Below are 21,195 nucleotides of genomic sequence, written 5' to 3' on the forward strand. Positions count from 1 at the left end.
TTTTAATATAGGAGTATTGGCTTTTTTGACTAGGTTGATAAAATTTTGGATATTAACTTATTCATTTAGTCCTTTAATTTTCCCCTTTTCTTCCTGTGCCTTTCTTGTATCCCCTTTTGCGCTTTTCTGTCTCATTGTGAGCCTGATTGGAGTTTCTATCTATTACTTTAGCATTTATACTAGTAATAGATTGATAACAATACTGCAGGGTGGTATATTATGTCTCTCTTTTATAACTCAATTGCCTCAGCTTTAAATACATTATAGAATACATCAGTATGTTTTAAAATGTATAGTTGGTGGGGGCAGGGATAATTCCCTTGTGTGTATATAAGGGGTGTCTTGCTGTTACTAACTTAGCCTATGATTAAATCGCCTTTAGGGGGCGCGAAACGCGTCAGGCAGTCATTCCCTCTGTGTCTACCCTTCTGTCTGTATGTTGCTGGAGTTATTTTAAGCCTGTTCTTGTTTATGTGTGGCTTAAATTAATAAACTGCTGTTTGAATTTCACCCCCGAGTAGTGCCTGACATTTTTTCTCTTTGGATTACATACCTTGGGCCTGATCTCCCTGGCTACGGCACTCGGGACTAGCTGATCCATTATTGGAGGTCCCTGTGACCCTGTGGTCTACCCGTAGTTCTGGTTCCGGATTAGTGCAGCCGCACGCCGAACTTCCCTTCTAACACTCACACATACCCTAATGACAGAATCAGGGTGCTTACCACTATATCATATCTCAGAGGTGAGCCACGTACCTGGGCTAACACCTACTTTGAAAACAACAAAGACATATTAAATTCTTTAGAGAATTTCTTTTCAGCTATGGGTCAACTCTATGAAGAACTGTATAAACAGCTTACAGCTGAAAATGCTATGAGGGGTCTCAGACAAAAGAAAAGAGTTGTAGAGGACTAAATTACGGAATTTAAAAAATGGGCAAAGGACTCCCAGTGGAACAACCTTTCGCTCAGGAATCAATTTAGATTAGGACTCTCAGAGGGGATTAAGGATGAGCAGTCCCGGACAGATTAACCCCCTACTCTAGAAGAGTTGATGACCTTGAGCATTACTATAGATAGACGCCTTAGAGAAAGGCATCAGGAGAGGTCCTATAATGACCAGTACAATAAAAAACCTACAACTCCATCACATGTCATAACAACTGCCAAACCTTCTACAGAACCTATGGACATCGGGTTTGTAAAGGGACCTCTATCTCCCCAAGAAAAGGTGAGAAGACGCGCTAATAATCTCTGCTTATACTGTGCATCGGATGATCACACAGTAAAAGAATGTCCATCCCTCCTCAGACAAAACAAGGGTAAGAACTCTTATGACACATACTGTTGCAATACCCAGGAACATACTCTCTTGTACCTAAAGCTACCTCTTCTTTTACAGTGGGAACAGCAGCGGGCCAGCGCTTCCGCGATAATTGACTCAGGTGCAACAGCTTCATACATCAACAAAGAATTCACCACTGTAAATAAAATACCACTAATGCAGAAACGGTCTCCTGTCTTTTTGAGACGTATAGATGGCAAAACCATTACCACTGGCCCCGTAGAATATCATACAATTCCTTTACTCGTTACTAGTAGCAACCACCATAGAGAGTATATCACGTTTGATGTTATCTGTTCACCTGTATCTCCTGTAGTGTTAGGCATTCAGTGGCTAAACACACACAACCTCCAGATAAACTGGTCTAACCTATCACTTACATATAACTCCACATACTGTCTCGGCACCTGTCTCCCATCAACCGTTTTACACACTACTGTATTATCAGATAACACTGACATTCCCAAGGTTTACAAAGACTTCGCAGATGTTTTTAGTAAAACAGAATCCGAAAATTTACCTCCTCATAGGAAGTATGATTGCCCCATTGAAATCTACCCTGGTTCACAGATACCATGTGGGCACATCTTCCCGTTATCGAATCCTGAACTGATACACTTAAAATCCTACCTTGATGAAAATTTAAGGAAAGGTTTTATTCGGCCCTCCACCTCTCCTGCAGGAGCTGGTATATTTTTTGTGAAAAACAAAGATGGGTCCCTCAGACCTATAGTCGACTATCGACAATTAAACAAGATTACTGTCAAGAACCGCTACCCTCTCCTGCTTATCCCAGAACTCATAGAGAGGCTAGAGGGGGCAAGGTTTTTCACAAAATTAGACCTAAGGGGTGCTTACAACCTTATCCGAATAAGATCTGGGGATGAATGGTTGACAGCGTTTCGGACTCGCTACGGCCTGTTCAAATACGTCGTCATGCCATTTGGGCTTTGTAACGCCCCTGCTACCTTTCAACATCTAATTAACGACCTATTTAGGGATATCTTGGATGTTTACATTGTCATCTACCTGGATGACATATTAATATACTCCAAGGCTTATGATGAGCATATATCTCATGTTAGACAAGTCCTGTCCAGGCTCAGAAGTAACTGCTTATATGCAAAAGCAGAAAAGTGCATATTTCATTTGCAGTCCATCTCATTTCTTGGCTATGAAATATCTCCATCAGGTATTCGCATGGAAGATAATAAAATTAACACCGTCTTAAATTGGCCCATTCCTAAAACTAAACGTCAGGTTCAGTGTTTCATGGGGTTTGCAAACTTCTATCGAAAATTTATTAAAAATTTCTCTAAACTTGCCATTCCTCTAACTACACTTACCAAGGCTAATATACCTTTTAAATGGACAGTTGATTCACAAAAAGCATTTGATTTATTTAAACAGAAATTTACCACCGCTCCTATACTCCGATTTCCAGATCCTAACCTCCAATATATCTTAGAGGTTGATGCTTCCTATTTCGCAATAGGAGCAATTCTTTCTCAAAGGGAAGAGGTTGGAAAACCATTACATCCAGTAGCCTTCTATTCACGCACTTTAAATCCTGCTGAACAGAACTATCCCATCGGGGATAAGGAATTGCTTGCCATAAAACTCTCCTTAGAACACTGGCGTCATCTATTGGAAGGCACTACAATTACAACCCTTATATATACTGATCACCGAAACCTGCAATACTTAAAATCCACAAGAACACTCTCAGCAAGACAGGTCAGGTGGAACCTTATCTTTTCACGGTTTAATTTTCTAATAACCTATCGCCCATCTAACAAAAATCAGAAGGCAGATGCCCTCTCACGGATTCCAGTTGAGACAACATCTTCACCACCTCAACAATCCGTTATTCCAGCAGAGAATTTCTTGTGTTTCACTCTCAATTCCCTGCCTAATCTTCAAAAGGAACAGCAAAAGGATCAATCCAAACCCTTACCTCTACTGCAGGTTAAACCTGATGGGTGTTACTACTACAACACACAGATGTATGTACCACCTTCTCTCAGACCTTCTCTACTACGCTCTGTACACGATTCATTACTCGCTGGACATCCAGGAATTAACAAAACTCAAGAATTAGTTAAGAGAAATTATTGGTGGCCACATATGAACGCTGACATAAGAGAACATGTTCTCACCTGTGCCGCTTGTACTACATCCAAAAGAAGGAAACAATCACCTTATGGCTTACTGCTTCCACTTCCAACTCCAAATAGACCCTGGTCGGAAATCGCGCTTGATTTTATAGTTGATTTACCAGAATCCTCGAAGTACAACACTATCCTGGTAGTTGTGAACCTATTTACCAAGATGAGTCACTTCATTCCATTTACCAAGTTACCAACCGCAATGGAAACCGTTCATCTACTTATTACACACGTGGTTAAATAACACTGGTTACCTAAAACTGTACTCAGTGATCGAGGAACTAAATTTTCCAGTAAACTTTGGTTAGAATTTTGTAAGATATTTTCCATTGACAGAAGACTCACCACTGCTTATCATCCACCAACAAATGGGCAAACTGAGAGGTGTAACCAATGGCTGGAACAGTTTTTAAGGATCTTTTGTTCAAAGCAGCAACATCTCTGGTTCGAATATCTACCGTTTGCTGAATTCTGCTATAATAATACCCTTCATTCCACTACGAATCAAACACCATTCTATGCTAATTATGGATTTCATCCCACCTTCCAGTTGCTCCCTGCCTTTGAGTTTCTCTCACCTGCCATCTCTGAATTCTCTGACACAATCTCCAATAATTTCAGATTCATAGAATCCGCTATTGTTAACGCAAAGAAAGTCCATAAACAATATTACGACAAACGTAGAACACCAGCTCCACATTATGCAATTGGTGACTTAGTGTTGCTCTCCACAAAAAACTTGAATCTCAATACCCCATCAAGGAAGCTTTCGCCACTGTTTATTGGGCCATATCCTATTGAACGTTTTATAAATGTCAACGCTGTACATCTCACCCTGCCGGATACCTTAAAAATCCACCCGACATTCCATGTCTCTCTCCTCAAACCGTACAGAGCTGTTAGGGATTCTCATACTCTTCAGTATACTCCCCCTGTTGCCATTGATCCCAATGTCCAGTATGAGGTCCGTGCTATACTGGACTCTAGGATCATCCGTGGTACTCTACAGTACCTGGTCAGCTGGAAGGGTTATTCCCAGGATGATGACTTCTGGGAGCCCGCTGCGAACATCTCGGCACCTAGGTTGGTGTCTCGTTTCCATCAACTGAACCCGAAACGCCCGAAGCTCCTGAGCACCGGTGTTGCTCCTTGAAGGGGGGATCCTGTCAGGGAAGCTGTCATGTCCATAAACCCTCAGTATCCTCATACTGTCTCTTTAAGTATTTCAAGTCTTTCTATATATATCTCCACCTGGCCCCTTACTTCCTTGCTTAGTATTGAAAATGTATTTCTGTATCTACTGAGCCGCCTCCTGTGAATTCTGTTCACATCCTGCAGTTTCTTACTCTCTGAGCAAAAGAACCAACCTCACTGTGAACGCTGTTCACTCTCTTCCTGCTCAAAATCTACCTTTGTGCTGTATTGCTGCTGCAGCAATATCATTACCTACAACGCCACTCTGAGTATCTTCCTGGCTTGTCAGTGTTTCTCCGTTCCGGCTCTCACACAGCTGGCTCTAGCTACACCAACTCACTCCGGATAGCGGTGACGTCACACGCCAGCTTCTGCCTGCTCTGAGCCGCACTTCTCATCTGCCACACCGCTCCAGGCTTCTACTCAGTAAGTTTAGCGTTAGTTATAAATTGATTATTGGACTTGAGCTCCTGTCTAAGTTATTTGCTGACTAAGTCCTATGCTAAGTGTCTCTCTCTGCTACGCTCACACTGTTGTTCAGATATCTAGCAATCTGTCCCCTTAATAAGCTACCTACTATTACCGGTCTCTGTTTATCACCCAAAACAGCCCCAGCAGCCAGTATTACTAATGTTCATTATGTTATGATCTCGCTGTCTCAGACTATAGCAGATATCCATTAACTATATGCTGTTCATTAACTACATTTTTACATGTTATCTCCCATTAATATTTTTCTACCTGCTCTCTGGGAATGTTAAGTGCATTTTTCCCTGCTGCATTTTTTCAGTGTTCATTAATTGCACAGGTGGCAGCCATAGGGTTTAGTCACTTATTCCTTCCCATACATCAATATCAGCCTGGTGATACACGGGTACTGCTATTACTATTCTAGTAATTTATGTGGTTCCCAGTATCTTTTTGCTACACCATTATAAATTAGCTCTATCTCAGCAGCTGAGGACCATAAACTTAATTAGCTTATATCCATATTCCTAGATATCGGAGTAAGCTGTGACATACTGTGACCCTGTCTTCTAGTGGTAACATCTGATTAAAAAATAAAACGATCTTACCTGAATCTATGCCATGGAACAGAAACACGGTCCTTCAAGTTTGAGAGACTGTATCATCGCTTCTGACATGGACTTGAGTGATGAAAAGCAGGCAGTGAAACTCGTCAACACTGATTGCTTAGGATGCAGGGAGAAAGACTCTCCCTGCATCTCCAGACTCTAACCTTCATCAATGTTCTCACTGTGAGGCTGACAAAACTACTTAAGACTCTAGTCCCATTCCGAAGGGTAGATACCCTTCCTAAGGAACTACTCCGAAATCTTCTGACACTTCTCTGCCAACCTCCTGTACTGAAAGGCAAAGAATGACTGGGATATGAGGGAGGTATTTAAGCCTTTGGCTGGGGTGTCTTTTCCTCCTCCTGTTGGCCAGGTTCAGTATTTCCCACAAGTAAGGAATGCAGCTGTGAACTCTCCCTGTATTAAGAAGGAAATAATGTTATCTTCTGATTTTAATGTTATTGAACAATATAGGTATACAATCCTACATTTTGCTGTTTTGAGAAGGTGAATTGATGCTAAATGTGAAACCATAAAATGTGTAGTTAAGATATTTAGGAAATAATTATCCCATGTATTATTTATTTATTTTGCATCTCATAAAGTGGCATTTTCCCAAATACGGCATTTCTGCAAACGAAAATAATTTTCTAAAAATCCTTGGTCTGATGAAAAAACAAGGTATCACCTGAGTGGGCACCTCACAGAAAAAAAGTTATGTGCGTCAAACAACATAAAATAGCCGTAGCACAGGTGTGTAAAACGCCTCACAGTTTCCTTTTTGACTTTTCCTTCATAAAATCGATGCAACTAATTTCATGATCCGGTTCTTACAATATTGTATAAATGATAAAACATCACAGAATCTAAAGGGTGGGCTAACAGGATCACACAGCCATGCATACACATTCATGTTGGGGCAGTTGTAGCTTTAAATAAATCAAATGCACATAGTGTAGTTTTTAATGTAATATTTATTAGACTTCATATTTTGGTATTTATAAATTCCAACATTGCACTGATTGATGAACCAATATGCTGTGCAGACTGGGACATTTCAGTTTATGTACAAATGTCTGAACCTAACAGCCTGTTTGGAAGAACACATACAGGTTACAGAGAGAAACGGCCTCTCAAAACTGTGGTTTGTGCTGCTTTATTTTATATTTGACAACTTGTAAAATCGTTGCCCATAGATTCTTTATTACATTATGGTTTCCTGTACCATTTTTTTTTTAACCTCCTGAGATACAGGGCCTGAAAGCAACACACTCCAGATGGCTTTGAGAACAGAAGCGCAGGAAAATGAACAATGATAAAGGCAGATTATTATTTCAGTGACTTCCCAGCAACACCCCTTGGTTGTCTATCACTGTATTTCAACTATGGGGTTAATAGATATTTTTCATTCAAATACAATTCTATTAAATGGTTGTGCTCCCAAGATGCAACACTGGCCTTTCTGTAGATCATTATAGAACATTATGGAATGTCAGCTGGAAACAAAATGCGTAGGGCTTCAGTAAATATGTGACCACACCCCATTTTAGAGTTAAGGACTGGAAAGAATTGGGTCTTTCTGCTTAAGCCCCCTTCAGTCTTTGGCTTCCATAACTAACAGAGATCGCATTTTGTACATGGATTTTTATTGCTCCCGGGTGCACAAGCTAAATGTACATAAAAGTAAAAAAAGCAAAATGCTCTGTGTTAATGCGTTTTAGTATAGCGATATTGTCTGCATTGAATTATGTGTTTAACCCCTGCAAAGGTTTTAAACACATAGGGGTTTTTCGAAAAAAGTATCTAATGATTTTCAACAGATCACCATCATTGTCTGGGGATTTTAGTAGATAAATAATTTAAGTTTATTTCTAAAGGATTACAATTGACTCCATAGTTACATTTAGCTTTAGAGCAGCAATTCACTGCTGGGAGCTGCCCATGCCCCTTTAACACCATTACACCGGGGGAAACATCACCTTAGCCTTAACTAATCACTACTGACCTGGCACACCAGCGACTCATCACAACAATAGAGTGAATCATTTTACTATTTCTCATATCACCTTATTGCTTTAATCTCTGGTTCTTTAATCTGCTAAAGCTACAATATCAATGAGATTCCTGATGTTCCCACCTCTCTCTTTTCCTCCCCTTATCCGTCCTCTCGGTGCCAGCTCATTACATTACTATGGTTTTTGTGCAGCTATCTGTGTGCTTAGGGTCCCCCACTGAGAAGAAAGACTTGTCTAGTTGCCAAGCACATATCATGGAGTCAACAGATAATGGTTGCTCAGACTGCAGTATAAAAAAGGCAGAGCCCAGGCTGGCTGCATGGCAGGACTATAATATTCCCTTTTTGTAGCAGTGATCAGTATGAAGGTGCAGTTCATCCCCAGATCTAATTAGGGCACTTATATATTTAAGATAATGGAATAAAACTGGGTAGGTTTGTTACAAAGTGTATGAGATGGGGTTGAATTACTTTATCAACTACTAACATTCTTTATTTAACGTGTGAAATACTAAGGTCCCTTATTGTATTAAATAAAACATAAAAACTGAACATTCAAAAGTAAAATATATATTTGTTGTTTAACTTCCAGTAACCCCCTTTTTTACCATTTCTTACAAATATCAGGTACTGTTGTACCATGAAGGGCAAAGGCATCACATACAGTGAGCAAAACAATTACTTAGGCATTAACATGAATGTGTATTGCAGTTACCTCCAATACCAGTGGGGTCTGAAACTATTATGTATCGTAGTCTTCAGAAGGGAAAGGCAGAATAAATTTATCTGCAGTGTGTTCTTTATCTGTTGCAAATGCCTCCGCTGCGCTGTCGCAAACACATTGACTTTTTCCAGCGGTGTCCCAGGTAATCAGAGCAGTGGTATGTTACAGTGATGACTGTGCATGCACTAATAAAGAATGTCTGTGCAGAAAGCCCTTCAGTTGGAGACTTGTCTCCTTCTGCGGCAGAACCATCATGTCACGTTGTCGCTGGATGGTGGGTGTGGCTGAAATGGGGCTTTTGTTTCATACAGAAGTACATGGATATCATAGAACTTGCTGTGCCTGGGAGAGAATGGGGAAAAGATCAAAACCTGGTTACTTAAACAGATTTAGCTTTAAAACCACATTAGTCCCTTGGCATACGAACAAGAGCTCAAGGTACCCAAATTACTAATGTAATGAGCTAATCACCAATATAACGGAATACAACATGGCTTTAACCACTGCAGTTGACCGGCACTTGGAGTAAGATAGCGAGACGAAGACTACATGAGCATATAGACAGCATGTGAACACTACCACTGTATTAAATTAAGAAACACTACATATTTATACATAAACAATAAAGACCAAGCTGGGTTAGGCTACAACATATTTCCTTACTGTATATCAGGAATGAGAACTTACGATGCTAAGGAGGGGTCTATTGGTATAGGATTTTACAGGGTTTTCATATTTAATGCGAACCCCACAAGCAGCTATTACTGAGTGATTTCCCGGTGGCTTCACTAAATGTGCCAATAGCTTTCAATGAAAGAATCTGACACTGCTATTCCAATCCATCTGAAAACACGGAGCAGAATTTGCAGGATATCTGGACCTTTCTATTTCAGTAGCCTTTAACTCATTAAAATCTATTTGTAACAGTGTCAAGGTGCCACACTTTAGCTATTGCTTTCAATAATACAGTTTGAGAGCAAGCTCAGTTCACATCTAAACAAGAATGATTATTTCAAGTCATGAACTGACACTGCTCAAGTGAACAAGGTGCATTTATACACATTAGTCAATTAAATACCATTTATTACTGGAATGACTGGAAGCTTAACGTTTGTTTCTGTGAAATCCTTTGCAAAACTCCCTTATAAAAAATGCCTGTGAAGTGTCTGTTTCATATTTGTTTATCAATCTTCTCCTGTTATTTCATATATGTGCAACTTTATAGTCTGTCCTCCTTTATTCCCTCAGCCTTATGCTTCTGCCTAAACTGTCCTCTTTCATTCCCTCAGTTTGTGCTTCTATCTAATCTGTCCTCCTTCATTCCCTCAGTTTGTGCTTCTATCTAATCATCTGTCCTCCTACATTCCCTCAGTCTATGCTTCTGCCTAAACTGTCCTCTTTCATTCCCTCAGTTTGTGCTTCTGTCTAATCTGTCCTCCTTCATTCCCTCAGCCTTATTCTTCTGCCTAAACTGTCCTCTTTCATTCCCTAAATTTGTGCTTCTGTCTAATCTGTCCTCCTTCATTCCCTCAGTCTTATGCTTCTGTCTAAACTGTCCTCCTTCATTCCCCAAGTTTGTGCTTCTGTCTAATCTGTCCTCCTTCATTCCCTCAGCCTTATGCTTCTGTCTAATCTGTCCTCTTTTATTCCCTCAGTTTGTGCTTCTGTCTAATCTGTCCTCCTTCATTCCCTCAGCCTTATTCTTCTGCCTAAACTGTCCTCTTTCATTCCCTAAATTTGTGCTTCTGTCTAATCTGTCCTCCTTCATTCCCTCAGTCTTATGTTTATGTCTAAACTGTCCTCCTTCATTCCCCCAGTTTGTGCTTCTGTCTAATCTGTCCTCCTTCATTCCCTCAGCCTTATGCTTCTGTCTAAACTGTCCTCCTTCATTCCCCCAGTTTGTGCTTCTGTCTAAACTGTACTCCTTCATACCCTCAGTTTGTGCTTCTGTCTAATCTGTCCTCCTTCATTCCCTCAGTTTTTGCTTCTGTCTAATCTGTCCTCCTTCATTCCTTTAGTCTGTGCTTCTGTCTAATCTGTCCTCCTTCATTCTCTCAGTCTGTTCTTATATCTAATCTGTCCTCCTTCATTCCCTCAGTCTTTGCTTCTGTCTAATCTGTCCTCCATCATTCCTTTAGTCTGTGCTTCTGTCTAATCTGTCCTCCTTCATTCTCTCAGTCTGTTTTTATATCTAATCTGTCCTCCTTCATTCCCCCAGTTTGTGCTTCTGTCTAATCTGTCCTCCTTCATTCCCTCAGCCTTGTGCTTCTGTCTAAACTGTCCTCCTTCATTCCCCCAGTTTGTGCTTCTGTCTAAACTGTCCTCCTTCATACCCTCAGTTTGTGCTTCTGTCTAATCTGTCCTCCTTCATTCCCTCAGTCTTTGCTTCTGTCTAATCTGTCCTCCTTCATTCCCTCAGTCTTTGCTTCTGTCTAATCTGCCCTACTTCATTCCCTCAGTCTGTGCTTCTGTCTAATCTGCCCTCCTTCATTCTCTTAGCCTTATGCTTCTGTCTAATCTGTCCTCCTTCATTAGCTCAGTTTGTGCTTCTGTCTAATATGTCCTCCTTCATTCTCTCAGCCTGTGCTTCTGTCTAATCTGTCCTCCTTCATTCCCTCAGTCTGTGCTTTTGTCTAATCTGTCCTCCTTCATTCCCCCAGTTTGTGCTTCTGTCTAATCTGTTCTCCATCATTCTCTCAGCCTGTGCTTCTGTCTAATCTGTCCTCCTTCATTCCTTTAGTCTGTGTTTCTGTCTAATCTGTCCTCCTTCATTCCCTCAGTTTGTGCTTCTGTCTAATCTGTCCTCCTTCATTCCCTCAGCCTTATGCTTCTGTCTAAACTGTCCTCCTTCATTCCCCCAGTTTGTGCTTCTGTCTAAACTGTCCTCCTTCATACCCTCAGTTTGTGCTTCTGTCTAATCTGTCCTCCTTCATTCCCTCAGTCTTTGCTTCTGTCTAATCTGTCCTCCTTCATTCCCTCAGTCTTTGCTTCTGTCTAATCTGCCCTACTTCATTCCCTCAATCTGTGCTTCTGTCTAATCCGCCCTCCTTCATTCTCTCAGCCTTATGCTTCTGTCTAATCTGCCCTCCTTCATTCCCTCAGTCTGTGCTTTTGTCTAATCTGTCCTCTTTCATTCCCTCAGTTTGTGTTTCTGTCTAATCTGTCCTTATTCATTTCCACAGCCTTGTGCTTCAGTCTAATCTGTTCTCCTTCATTCCCTCAGTCTGTGCTGTTGTCTCATCTGTCCTCCTTCATTCACTCATTCTGTGCTTCTGTCTAATCTGTCCTCCTTCATTCCCTCAGTCTGTGCTTCTGACTAATCTGTCCTCCGTCATTCCCTCAGTCTGTGCTTCTGACTAATCTGTCCTCCGTCATTCCCTCAGTCTGTGCTTCTGTCTAATCCGTCCTCCTTCATTCCCTCAGTCTGTGCTTCTGTCTAATCTGTCCTCCTTCATTCCCTCAGTCTGTGCTTCTGTCTAATCTGTCCTCCTTCATTCCCTCAGTCTTTGCTTCTGTCTAATCTGTCCTCATTCATTCCCTCAGTCTGTGCTTCTGACTAATCTGTCCTCCTTCATTCCCTCAGCCTTATTCTTCTGCCTAAACTGTCCTCTTTCATTCCCTAAATTTGTGCTTCTGTCTAATCTGTCCTCCTTCATTCCCTCAGTCTTATGCTTCTGTCTAAACTGTCCTCCTTCATTCCCCAAGTTTGTGCTTCTGTCTAATCTGTCCTCCTTCATTCCCTCAGCCTTATGATTCTGTCTAATCTGTCCTCTTTTATTCCCTCAGTTTGTGCTTCTGTCTAATCTGTCCTCCTTCATTCCCTCAGCCTTATTCTTCTGCCTAAACTGTCCTCTTTCATTCCCTAAATTTGTGCTTCTGTCTAATCTGTCCTCCTTCATTCCCTCAGTCTTATGTTTATGTCTAAACTGTCCTCCTTCATTCCCCCAGTTTGTGCTTCTGTCTAATCTGTCCTCCTTCATTCCCTCAGCCTTATGCTTCTGTCTAAACTGTCCTCCTTCATTCCCCCAGTTTGTGCTTCTGTCTAAACTGTACTCCTTCATACCCTCAGTTTGTGCTTCTGTCTAATCTGTCCTCCTTCATTCCCTCAGTTTTTGCTTCTGTCTAATCTGTCCTCCTTCATTCCTTTAGTCTGTGCTTCTGTCTAATCTGTCCTCCTTCATTCTCTCAGTCTGTTCTTATATCTAATCTGTCCTCCTTCATTCCCTCAGTCTTTGCTTCTGTCTAATCTGTCCTCCATCATTCCTTTAGTCTGTGCTTCTGTCTAATCTGTCCTCCTTCATTCTCTCAGTCTGTTTTTATATCTAATCTGTCCTCCTTCATTCCCCCAGTTTGTGCTTCTGTCTAATCTGTCCTCCATTCCCTCAGCCTTGTGCTTCTGTCTAAACTGTCTTCCTTCATTCCCCCAGTTTGTGCTTCTGTCTAAACTGTCCTCCTTCATACCCTCAGTTTGTGCTTCTGTCTAATCTGTCCTCCTTCATTCCCTCAGTCTTTGCTTCTGTCTAATCTGTCCTCCTTCATTCCCTCAGTCTTTGCTTCTGTCTAATCTGCCCTACTTCATTCCCTCAGTCTGTGCTTCTGTCTAATCTGCCCTCCTTCATTCTCTCAGCCTTATGCTTCTGTCTAATCTGTCCTCCTTCATTAGCTCAGTTTGTGCTTCTGTCTAATATGTCCTCCTTCATTCTCTCAGCCTGTGCTTCTGTCTAATCTGTCCTCCTTCATTCCCTCAGTCTGTGCTTTTGTCTAATCTGTCCTCCTTCATTCCCTCAGTTTGTGCTTCTGTCTAATCTGTTCTCCATCATTCTCTCAGCCTGTGCTTCTGTCTAATCTGTCCTCCTTCATTCCTTTAGTCTGTGTTTCTGTCTAATCTGTCCTCCTTCATTCCCTCAGTTTGTGCTTCTGTCTAATCTGTCCTCCTTCATTCCCTCAGCCTTATGCTTCTGTCTAAACTGTCCTCCTTCATTCCCCCAGTTTGTGCTTCTGTCTAAACTGTCCTCCTTCATACCCTCAGTTTGTGCTTCTGTCTAATCTGTCCTCCTTCATTCCCTCAGTCTTTGCTTCTGTCTAATCTGTCCTCCTTCATTCCCTCAGTCTTTGCTTCTGTCTAATCTGCCCTACTTCATTCCCTCAATCTGTGCTTCTGTCTAATCCGCCCTCCTTCATTCTCTCAGCCTTATGCTTCTGTCTAATCTGCCCTCCTTCATTCCCTCAGTCTGTGCTTTTGTCTAATCTGTCCTCTTTCATTCCCTCAGTTTGTGTTTCTGTCTAATCTGTCCTTATTCATTTCCACAGCCTTGTGCTTCAGTCTAATCTGTTCTCCTTCATTCCCTCAGTCTGTGCTGTTGTCTCATCTGTCCTCCTTCATTCACTCATTCTGTGCTTCTGTCTAATCTGTCCTCCTTCATTCCCTCAGTCTGTGCTTCTGACTAATCTGTCCTCCGTCATTCCCTCAGTCTGTGCTTCTGACTAATCTGTCCTCCGTCATTCCCTCAGTCTGTGCTTCTGTCTAATCCGTCCTCCTTCATTCCCTCAGTCTGTGCTTCTGTCTAATCTGTCCTCCTTCATTCCCTCAGTCTGTGCTTCTGTCTAATCTGTCCTCCTTCATTCCCTCAGTCTTTGCTTCTGTCTCATCTGTCCTCATTCATTCCCTCAGTCTGTGCTTCTGACTAATCTGTCCTCCTCCATTCCCTCAGTCTGTACTTCTGTCTAATCTGTTCTCCTTCATTCCCTCAGTCTGTACTTCTGTCTAATCCGTCCTCCACATCCTTCTTAAATGGTTTACTTGTCATGATCTATTTCTGTGCTCTCTCCCATATCCTATGACTCTGATTTTCTAACTTTAGTAGTAAATTGTAATAGCTCACATTTTAACAAAATGGCAAAATGATGATTTAGGTATAGCGAATACAAGAGACAGTGTATAGCAGAACAAATATACTTATTAAATAATATATTTGTCAAATAACTATAAAAGTATCTCAGTGTGAAAGATGTGCATGAAACCCACATTTTTTTCTTTAGAAAGAGCATGCAATTTTAAACAACTTTCCAATTTACTTCTATTATCTAATTTGCTTCTATCTCTCGATATCTTTGATTGAAAAGCATATCTAAATATGCTCAGTAGCTGCTGATTGGAGGCTGCACATAGATGTCTCGTGTTATTTGCTCACCTATGTGCATTGCTATTTCTTAAACCAAGGTTGTTTAAAATTGTTTTCTCTATCTGAATCATGAAAGAAAAAAAATGTTTTTTGTCCTTTTAATAAATAAACCAGAAATAAGCTACAGAGCTTTTTTAATGGCGGTTTTATATTCAGTGTGATGCACAAGGGCAATAGTTAGAAAGAGATAAGACAATGCACATCAAACCCACCCTACTTACTTGAATCATTTACCGTTCTGTTGTTGCTTTTTAACCTGAAAGACAAAACATTTTCTATCAAGCTGTTTTTATCTTTAAATAACAGATCAGTGCTACATTAAAAAAAAAGTGTTTTTCTACCATTTACAGCTTCACTTAAGAAAATGGCAACTAGATTGGTCAAGCTGTAGATTATTATAACTGGGAATATGGAATCTGTGCTTCCAAAACTACCCACAATACAGTTTGGAGATTACAACACCGCTGAGTGTGACCATGTCAAGCATTATAGTTATTTGCAAATGTACTTAGATTGTTCTTAATTTACAAAATGAATGGATAACAAATATTCTACATTGTCTAACGATAAGATTAATAATCCGCCCTTCTATAACTTGAGACTCACCCTTTTGTTTACTCAAATGAAATAACCCTAGTCAGGCGACATAATGGTGCAAAAGAAACACGTGCCTAGAGATGTAGGTGATAGAATTATGTGCCTTATAGCTAAGCATACACAAGTACTCTTTTTATGCCAATAAATCAACACTTTTTAAATGATGTAGAAGAAGCAACTTTGTATTTAGGGCACTTATTTTGCATCCACCCTGCGCATTTACACAGCCCCAGCGATCCTGCGCATTTACACAGCCCCAGCGATCCTGTGCATTTACACAGCCCCCGCGATCCTGCGCATTTACACAGCCCCAGCGATCCTGCGCATTTACACAGCCCCAGCGATCCTGCGCATTTACACAGCCCCAGCGATCCTGCGCATTTACACAGCCCCCGCGATCCTTGCGCATTTACACAGCCCCAGCGATCCTGTGCATTTACACAGCCCCCGCGATCCTGCGCATTTACACAGCCCCAGCGATCCTGTGCATTTACACAGCCCCCGCGATCCTGCGCATTTACACACCCCCAGCGATCCTGCGCATTTACACAGCCCCAGCGATCCTGCGCATTTACACAGCCCCAGCGATCCTGCGAATTTACACACCCCCAGCGATCCTGCGCATTTACACAGCCCCAGCGATCCTGCGCATTTACACAGCCCCAGCGATCCTGCGCATTTACACAGCCCCAGTGATCCAGCGCATTTACACAGCCCCAGTGATCCTGCGCATTTACACAGCCCCAGCGATCCTGCGCATTTACACACCCCCAGCGATCCTGCGCATTTACACAGCCCCAGCGATCCTGCGCATTTACACACCCCCAGCGATCCTGCGCATTTACACAGCCACGGCGCATTTACACACCCCCAGCGATCCTGCGCATTTACACAGCCCCCGCGATCCTGCACATTTACACAGCCCCAGCAATCCTGCGCATTTACACAGCCCCCGCGATCCTTGCGCATTTACACAGCCCCAGCGATCCTGTGCATTTACACAGCCCCCGCGATCCTGCGCATTTACACAGCCCCAGCGATCCTGCGCATTTACACAGCCCCAGTGATCCTGTGCATTTACACAGCCCCCGCGATCCTGCGCATTTACACAGCCACGGCACATTTACACAGCCCCAGCGATCCTGCACATTTACACACCCCCAGCGATCCTGCGCATTTACACAGCCCCAGCGATCCTGCGCATTTACACAGCCCCAGTGATCCAGCGCATTTACACAGCCCCAGTGATCCTGCGCATTTACACAGCCCCAGCGATCCTGCGCATTTACACACCCCCAGCGATCCTGCGCATTTACACAGCCCCAGCGATCCTGCGCATTTACACACCCCCAGCGATCCTGCGCATTTACACAGCCACGGCGCATTTACACACCCCCAGCGATCCTGCGCATTTACACAGCCCCCGCGATCCTGCACATTTACACAGCCCCAGCAATCCTGCGCATTTACACAGCCCCCGCGATCCTTGCGCATTTACACAGCCCCAGCGATCCTGTGCATTTACACAGCCCCCGCGATCCTGCGCATTTACACAGCCCCAGCGATCCTGCGCATTTACACAGCCCCAGTGATCCTGTGCATTTACACAGCCCCCGCGATCCTGCGCATTTACACAGCCACGGCGCATTTACACACCCCCAGCGATCCTGCGCATTTACACAGCCCCAGCGATCCTGCGCATTTACACAGCCCCAGCGATCCTGCGCATTTACACAGCCCCAGCGATCCTGCGCATTTACACACCCCCAGCGATCCTGCGCATTTACACAGCCCCAGCGATCCTGCGCATTTACACAGCCCCAGTGATCCAGCGCATTTACACAGCCCCAGTGATCCTGCGCATTTACACAGCCCCAGCGATCCTGCGCATTTACACACCCCCAGCGATCCTGCGCATTTACACAGCCCCAGCGATCCTGCGCATTTACACACCCCCAGCGATCCTGCGCATTTACACAGCCACGGCGCATTTACACACCCCCAGCGATCCTGCGCATTTACACAGCCCCAGCGATCCTGCGCATTTACACAGCCCCAGTGATCCAGCGCATTTACACAGCCCCAGTGATCCTGCGCATTTACACAGCCCCAGCGATCCTGCGCATTTACACACCCCCAGCGATCCTGCGCATTTACACAGCCCCAGCGATCCTGCGCATTTACACAGCCCCAGCGATCCTGCGCATTTACACAGCCCCAGTGATCCTGCGCATTTACACAGCCCCAGCGATCCTGCGCATTTACACAGCCCCAGTGATCATTGTTATACTTTGCTGTACATTATTCCCTATAGTATTCACTAATTAGCCATATGTTGTTTACATTAAATTATTTCCTTACGCTTAATTAGCTAACCAGAACCCTTCCCTGTAAATTACAGATAATAAAATCTGCCTGAATGTTTACTAGGCTGACTGTTTGGGCTAATTGGCACTGCACTTTTAATATTTGAATGTTTGTGTAAAATACATCCGGGTGTAGCCGTCTGTAGTTATTAAAAAAAATACAGTGCCACAGTTTATATTAGTAACATCCTTGTCTGAAAGGGTTGTGCACAGATCTGAGTCTCCTGCAGATGATTCTCTGTATTATGATAGGAGAGGGGTATTACAATATCATATCGCCAGTGCATCGCACTTTACTACGCTCCCAGTGACTGTGCTCCAGCTCCTCTGTCTTAATGAATCTGCAGACACGTTAAGTACTTCCAGCAAGTGGAATTAGAGCCATAGTTCAGAGGTGACTAACAAGAAGAAAAAAAGTTGTAGTGCTTTTTATCACATTACATCTGGGAACCTCTCTCTTCTGTACGGCTTTCTAATGGGTTTGTCTAAGGCGTGTGAGTGGAACTATACATCACCATTATAATACAGAGCACACATAAGATTTACCTTTATCTTTTCCATTCTGCAGTCTTTCTTCTTCCTCATCACCTCCTTCATCAGCTATAGAAAAACAAACCCCATATATAAAACTATTTAGCTTTTACTTTACAAAGCCCCAGGATATTCTGTAGCTCAATACAATGGTTAAATAAATATTTGTAACTTAATGCATGTGTAGGAGCACACAGTCACACACAAACAGAACACCTCTATCATTAAAGATCAGTCACTAATTGGTATTTTGTCCTTGAATCCGATAACATTCCTTGGTGAAGGTATAATTGATGCCAGACGGTGCTGGTCTGTATATTAACAAAGACATCTGGTTAAAGTCCAGACTAGAAGCAGATCAGGGCTACAAGATACATTTAACTAAAACTTCAGCGATGGCTGTTTCATATGTAGACTAACTTATTAAATATTCATAACAAGCGGGTCAATATTTTTCTAACATAGGATATTGTATAGCTCACTGATTGATATGAAGTTAATGAGTAACTTCACAATGCAGAAACGAAGAACGTGGAACTATACTTAGAATACTGGATAAATGACAAACTGTTGCAACAAAAAGTCTACTCTAATTTTTTATTGTTTAAAAAGATAGATAATCCCTGTATTACCCATTACCCAGTTTTGCATAACGAACACTGTTATATTAATATTTTTTTACCTTTGTGATTATCTTGTATCTAGGCCTCTGCAAACTGCCCCCTTATTTCAGTTCTTTTAACAGACTTGCATTTTAGCCAATCAGTGCTGACTCATAAATAAATCTACAGGAGTGAGCACAATATTATCCATATGATGCACATGAACTAGCGCTGTCTAGCTATGAAAAGCTGTCAAAATGCCCTGAGAGGGGTTAAAAATCGGTTTGAGCCTACCTAGGTTTAGCTTTCAACAAAGAATGCCAAGAGGACAAAGCAATTTGATGCTATAATTAAATTAAAAAGTTGTTTCAAATTGCATGCCCTATGTGAATCATGAAAGTTTAATTTTGACTTGTCCCTTTAACATAATCTGAGAGGCATTATATAGATGGACATGACAATCATTATGTCATTCTACTGATATAGATTAACGTACAGTTCCAGAATGTCCTACCTGATATAGTGCTAGAGCGCATTATTTGTATTAGTTATTTGTTTACTTAAAGGGACAGTCAACCATAGAATTGTTCTTATTTTAAAAGATAGATAATCCCTTTATTACCCATTCCCTAGTTTTGCATAACCAACACAGTTATATTAATGTACTTTTTACCTCTGTGATTACCTTGTATCTAGGAACCTTCTTCCAGCCCCCTGATCACATGACTGTGACTGTTTATTATCTATTGTCTTGCATTTAGCATTGTATTGTGCTAGATCTTAAATAACCCCCTGTGCCTGAACACAGTGTTATCTATATGGCCCACGTGTACTTTCTGTCTCTTTGTGTTGTGCTAGATCTTAAATAACTCCCTGTGCCTGAACACAGTGTTATCTATATAGCCCACATGTACTTTCTGTCTCTTTGTGTTGTGCTAGATCTTAAATAAATTTCTGTGCCTGAACACAGTGTTATCTATATAGCCCACGTGTACTTTCTGTCTCTTTGTGTTGTGCTAGATCTTAAATAACTTTCTGTGCCTGAACACAGTGTTATCTATATAGCCCACGTGTACTTTCTGTCTCTTTGTATTGTGCTAGATCTTAAATAACTTTCTGTGCCTGAACACAGTGTTATCTATATAGCCCACATGTACTTTCTGTCTCTTTGTGTTGTGCTAGATCTTAAATAACTTTCTGTGCCTGAACACAGTGTTATCTATATAGCCCACATGTACTTTCTGTCTCTTTGTGTTGTGCTAGATCTTAAATAACTTTCTGTGCCTGAACACAGTGTTATCTATATAGCCCACGTGTACTTTCTGTCTCTTTGTGTTGTGCTAGATCTTAAATAACTTTCTGTGCCTGAACACAGTGTTATCTATATAGCCCACGTGTACTTTCTGTCTCTTTGTGTTGTGCTAGATCTTAAATAACTTTCTGTGCCTGAACACAGTGTTATCTATATAGCCCACGTGCACTTTCTGTCTCTTTGTATTGTGCTAGATCTTAAATAACTTTCTGTGCCTGAACAGTGTTATCTATATAGCCCACATGTACTTTCTGTCTCTTTGTGTTGTGCTAGATCTTAAATAACTTTCTGTGCCTGAACACAGTGTTATCTATATAGCCCACATGTACTTTCTGTCTCTTTGTGTTGTGCTAGATCTTAAATAACTTTCTGTGCCTGAACACAGTGTTATCTATATAGCCCACGTGTACTTTCTGTCTCTTTGTGTTGTGCTAGATCTTAAATAACTTTCTGTGCCTGAACACAGTGTTATCTATATAGCCCACATGTACTTTCTGTATCTTTGTGTTGAAAAGAGATTTAAAAAGAATGTGATAAGAGGCAGCCCTCAAAGGCTTAGACATTAGCATATGAGCCTACCTAGGTTTAGTTTAAACTAAGAATACCAAGAGAAAAAAGCAAATTTGATGATAAAAGTAAATTGGAAAGTCAATTAAAATTAAAAGTCCTATCTGAATAATGAAAGTTTAATTTATACTTGACTGTCCCTTTAAAGCTGCTACATGGTGCTAATTGCAGAGCTCTACCCTTTACCTATAGCTGACGTTCATCTGTCTCACTGTAAAACTGAAGAAAACACAAAGCGACTCGGATGAACAGCGCCTGTCTCACAAGTATTAGGGAAATATGGTGCATTTATAAGGAATCTGCCACAAATCCCATGAAGACAGAATCACTGCATTAAATATCAGACAAAGCACATTATATGTTTGACTGAAGTGAGGGAAATGAGCGGACGCTGCTGTGCTCTTTTTTTAACATGCTGTCCTATAAAGCGATAGAAACAAATGGCAAAACATCACTTTATTTGTGAAACGCTTGGCGCACACCTTGTGTGATGTGCTCAAAAAACAGAACCTTTCAC

General features: G+C 41.8%; 1 protein-coding gene across 1 annotated transcript in view; it reads right to left on the minus strand.

The window, feature by feature from the left end:
* Positions 1-6,739: 6,739 nt before the first annotated feature.
* Positions 6,740-21,195, minus strand: part of DTNB (dystrobrevin beta) — a 983,126-nt gene continuing 968,670 nt past the window's right edge. Inside the window, exons 19-21 of the mRNA XM_053709466.1 lie at positions 18,213-18,266; positions 14,925-14,959; positions 6,740-8,863 (exon numbers count right to left, since the gene is read on the minus strand). Coding sequence (XP_053565441.1) covers positions 14,955-14,959; positions 18,213-18,266 — 59 coding nt within the window. The 3' untranslated portion in view covers positions 6,740-8,863; positions 14,925-14,954. The remainder of the gene's footprint in view (positions 8,864-14,924; positions 14,960-18,212; positions 18,267-21,195) is intronic.

The sequence above is a fragment of the Bombina bombina genome, chromosome 4 (genome assembly GCF_027579735.1).
Source record: "Bombina bombina isolate aBomBom1 chromosome 4, aBomBom1.pri, whole genome shotgun sequence".
Lineage (NCBI taxonomy): Eukaryota > Metazoa > Chordata > Amphibia > Anura > Bombinatoridae > Bombina > Bombina bombina.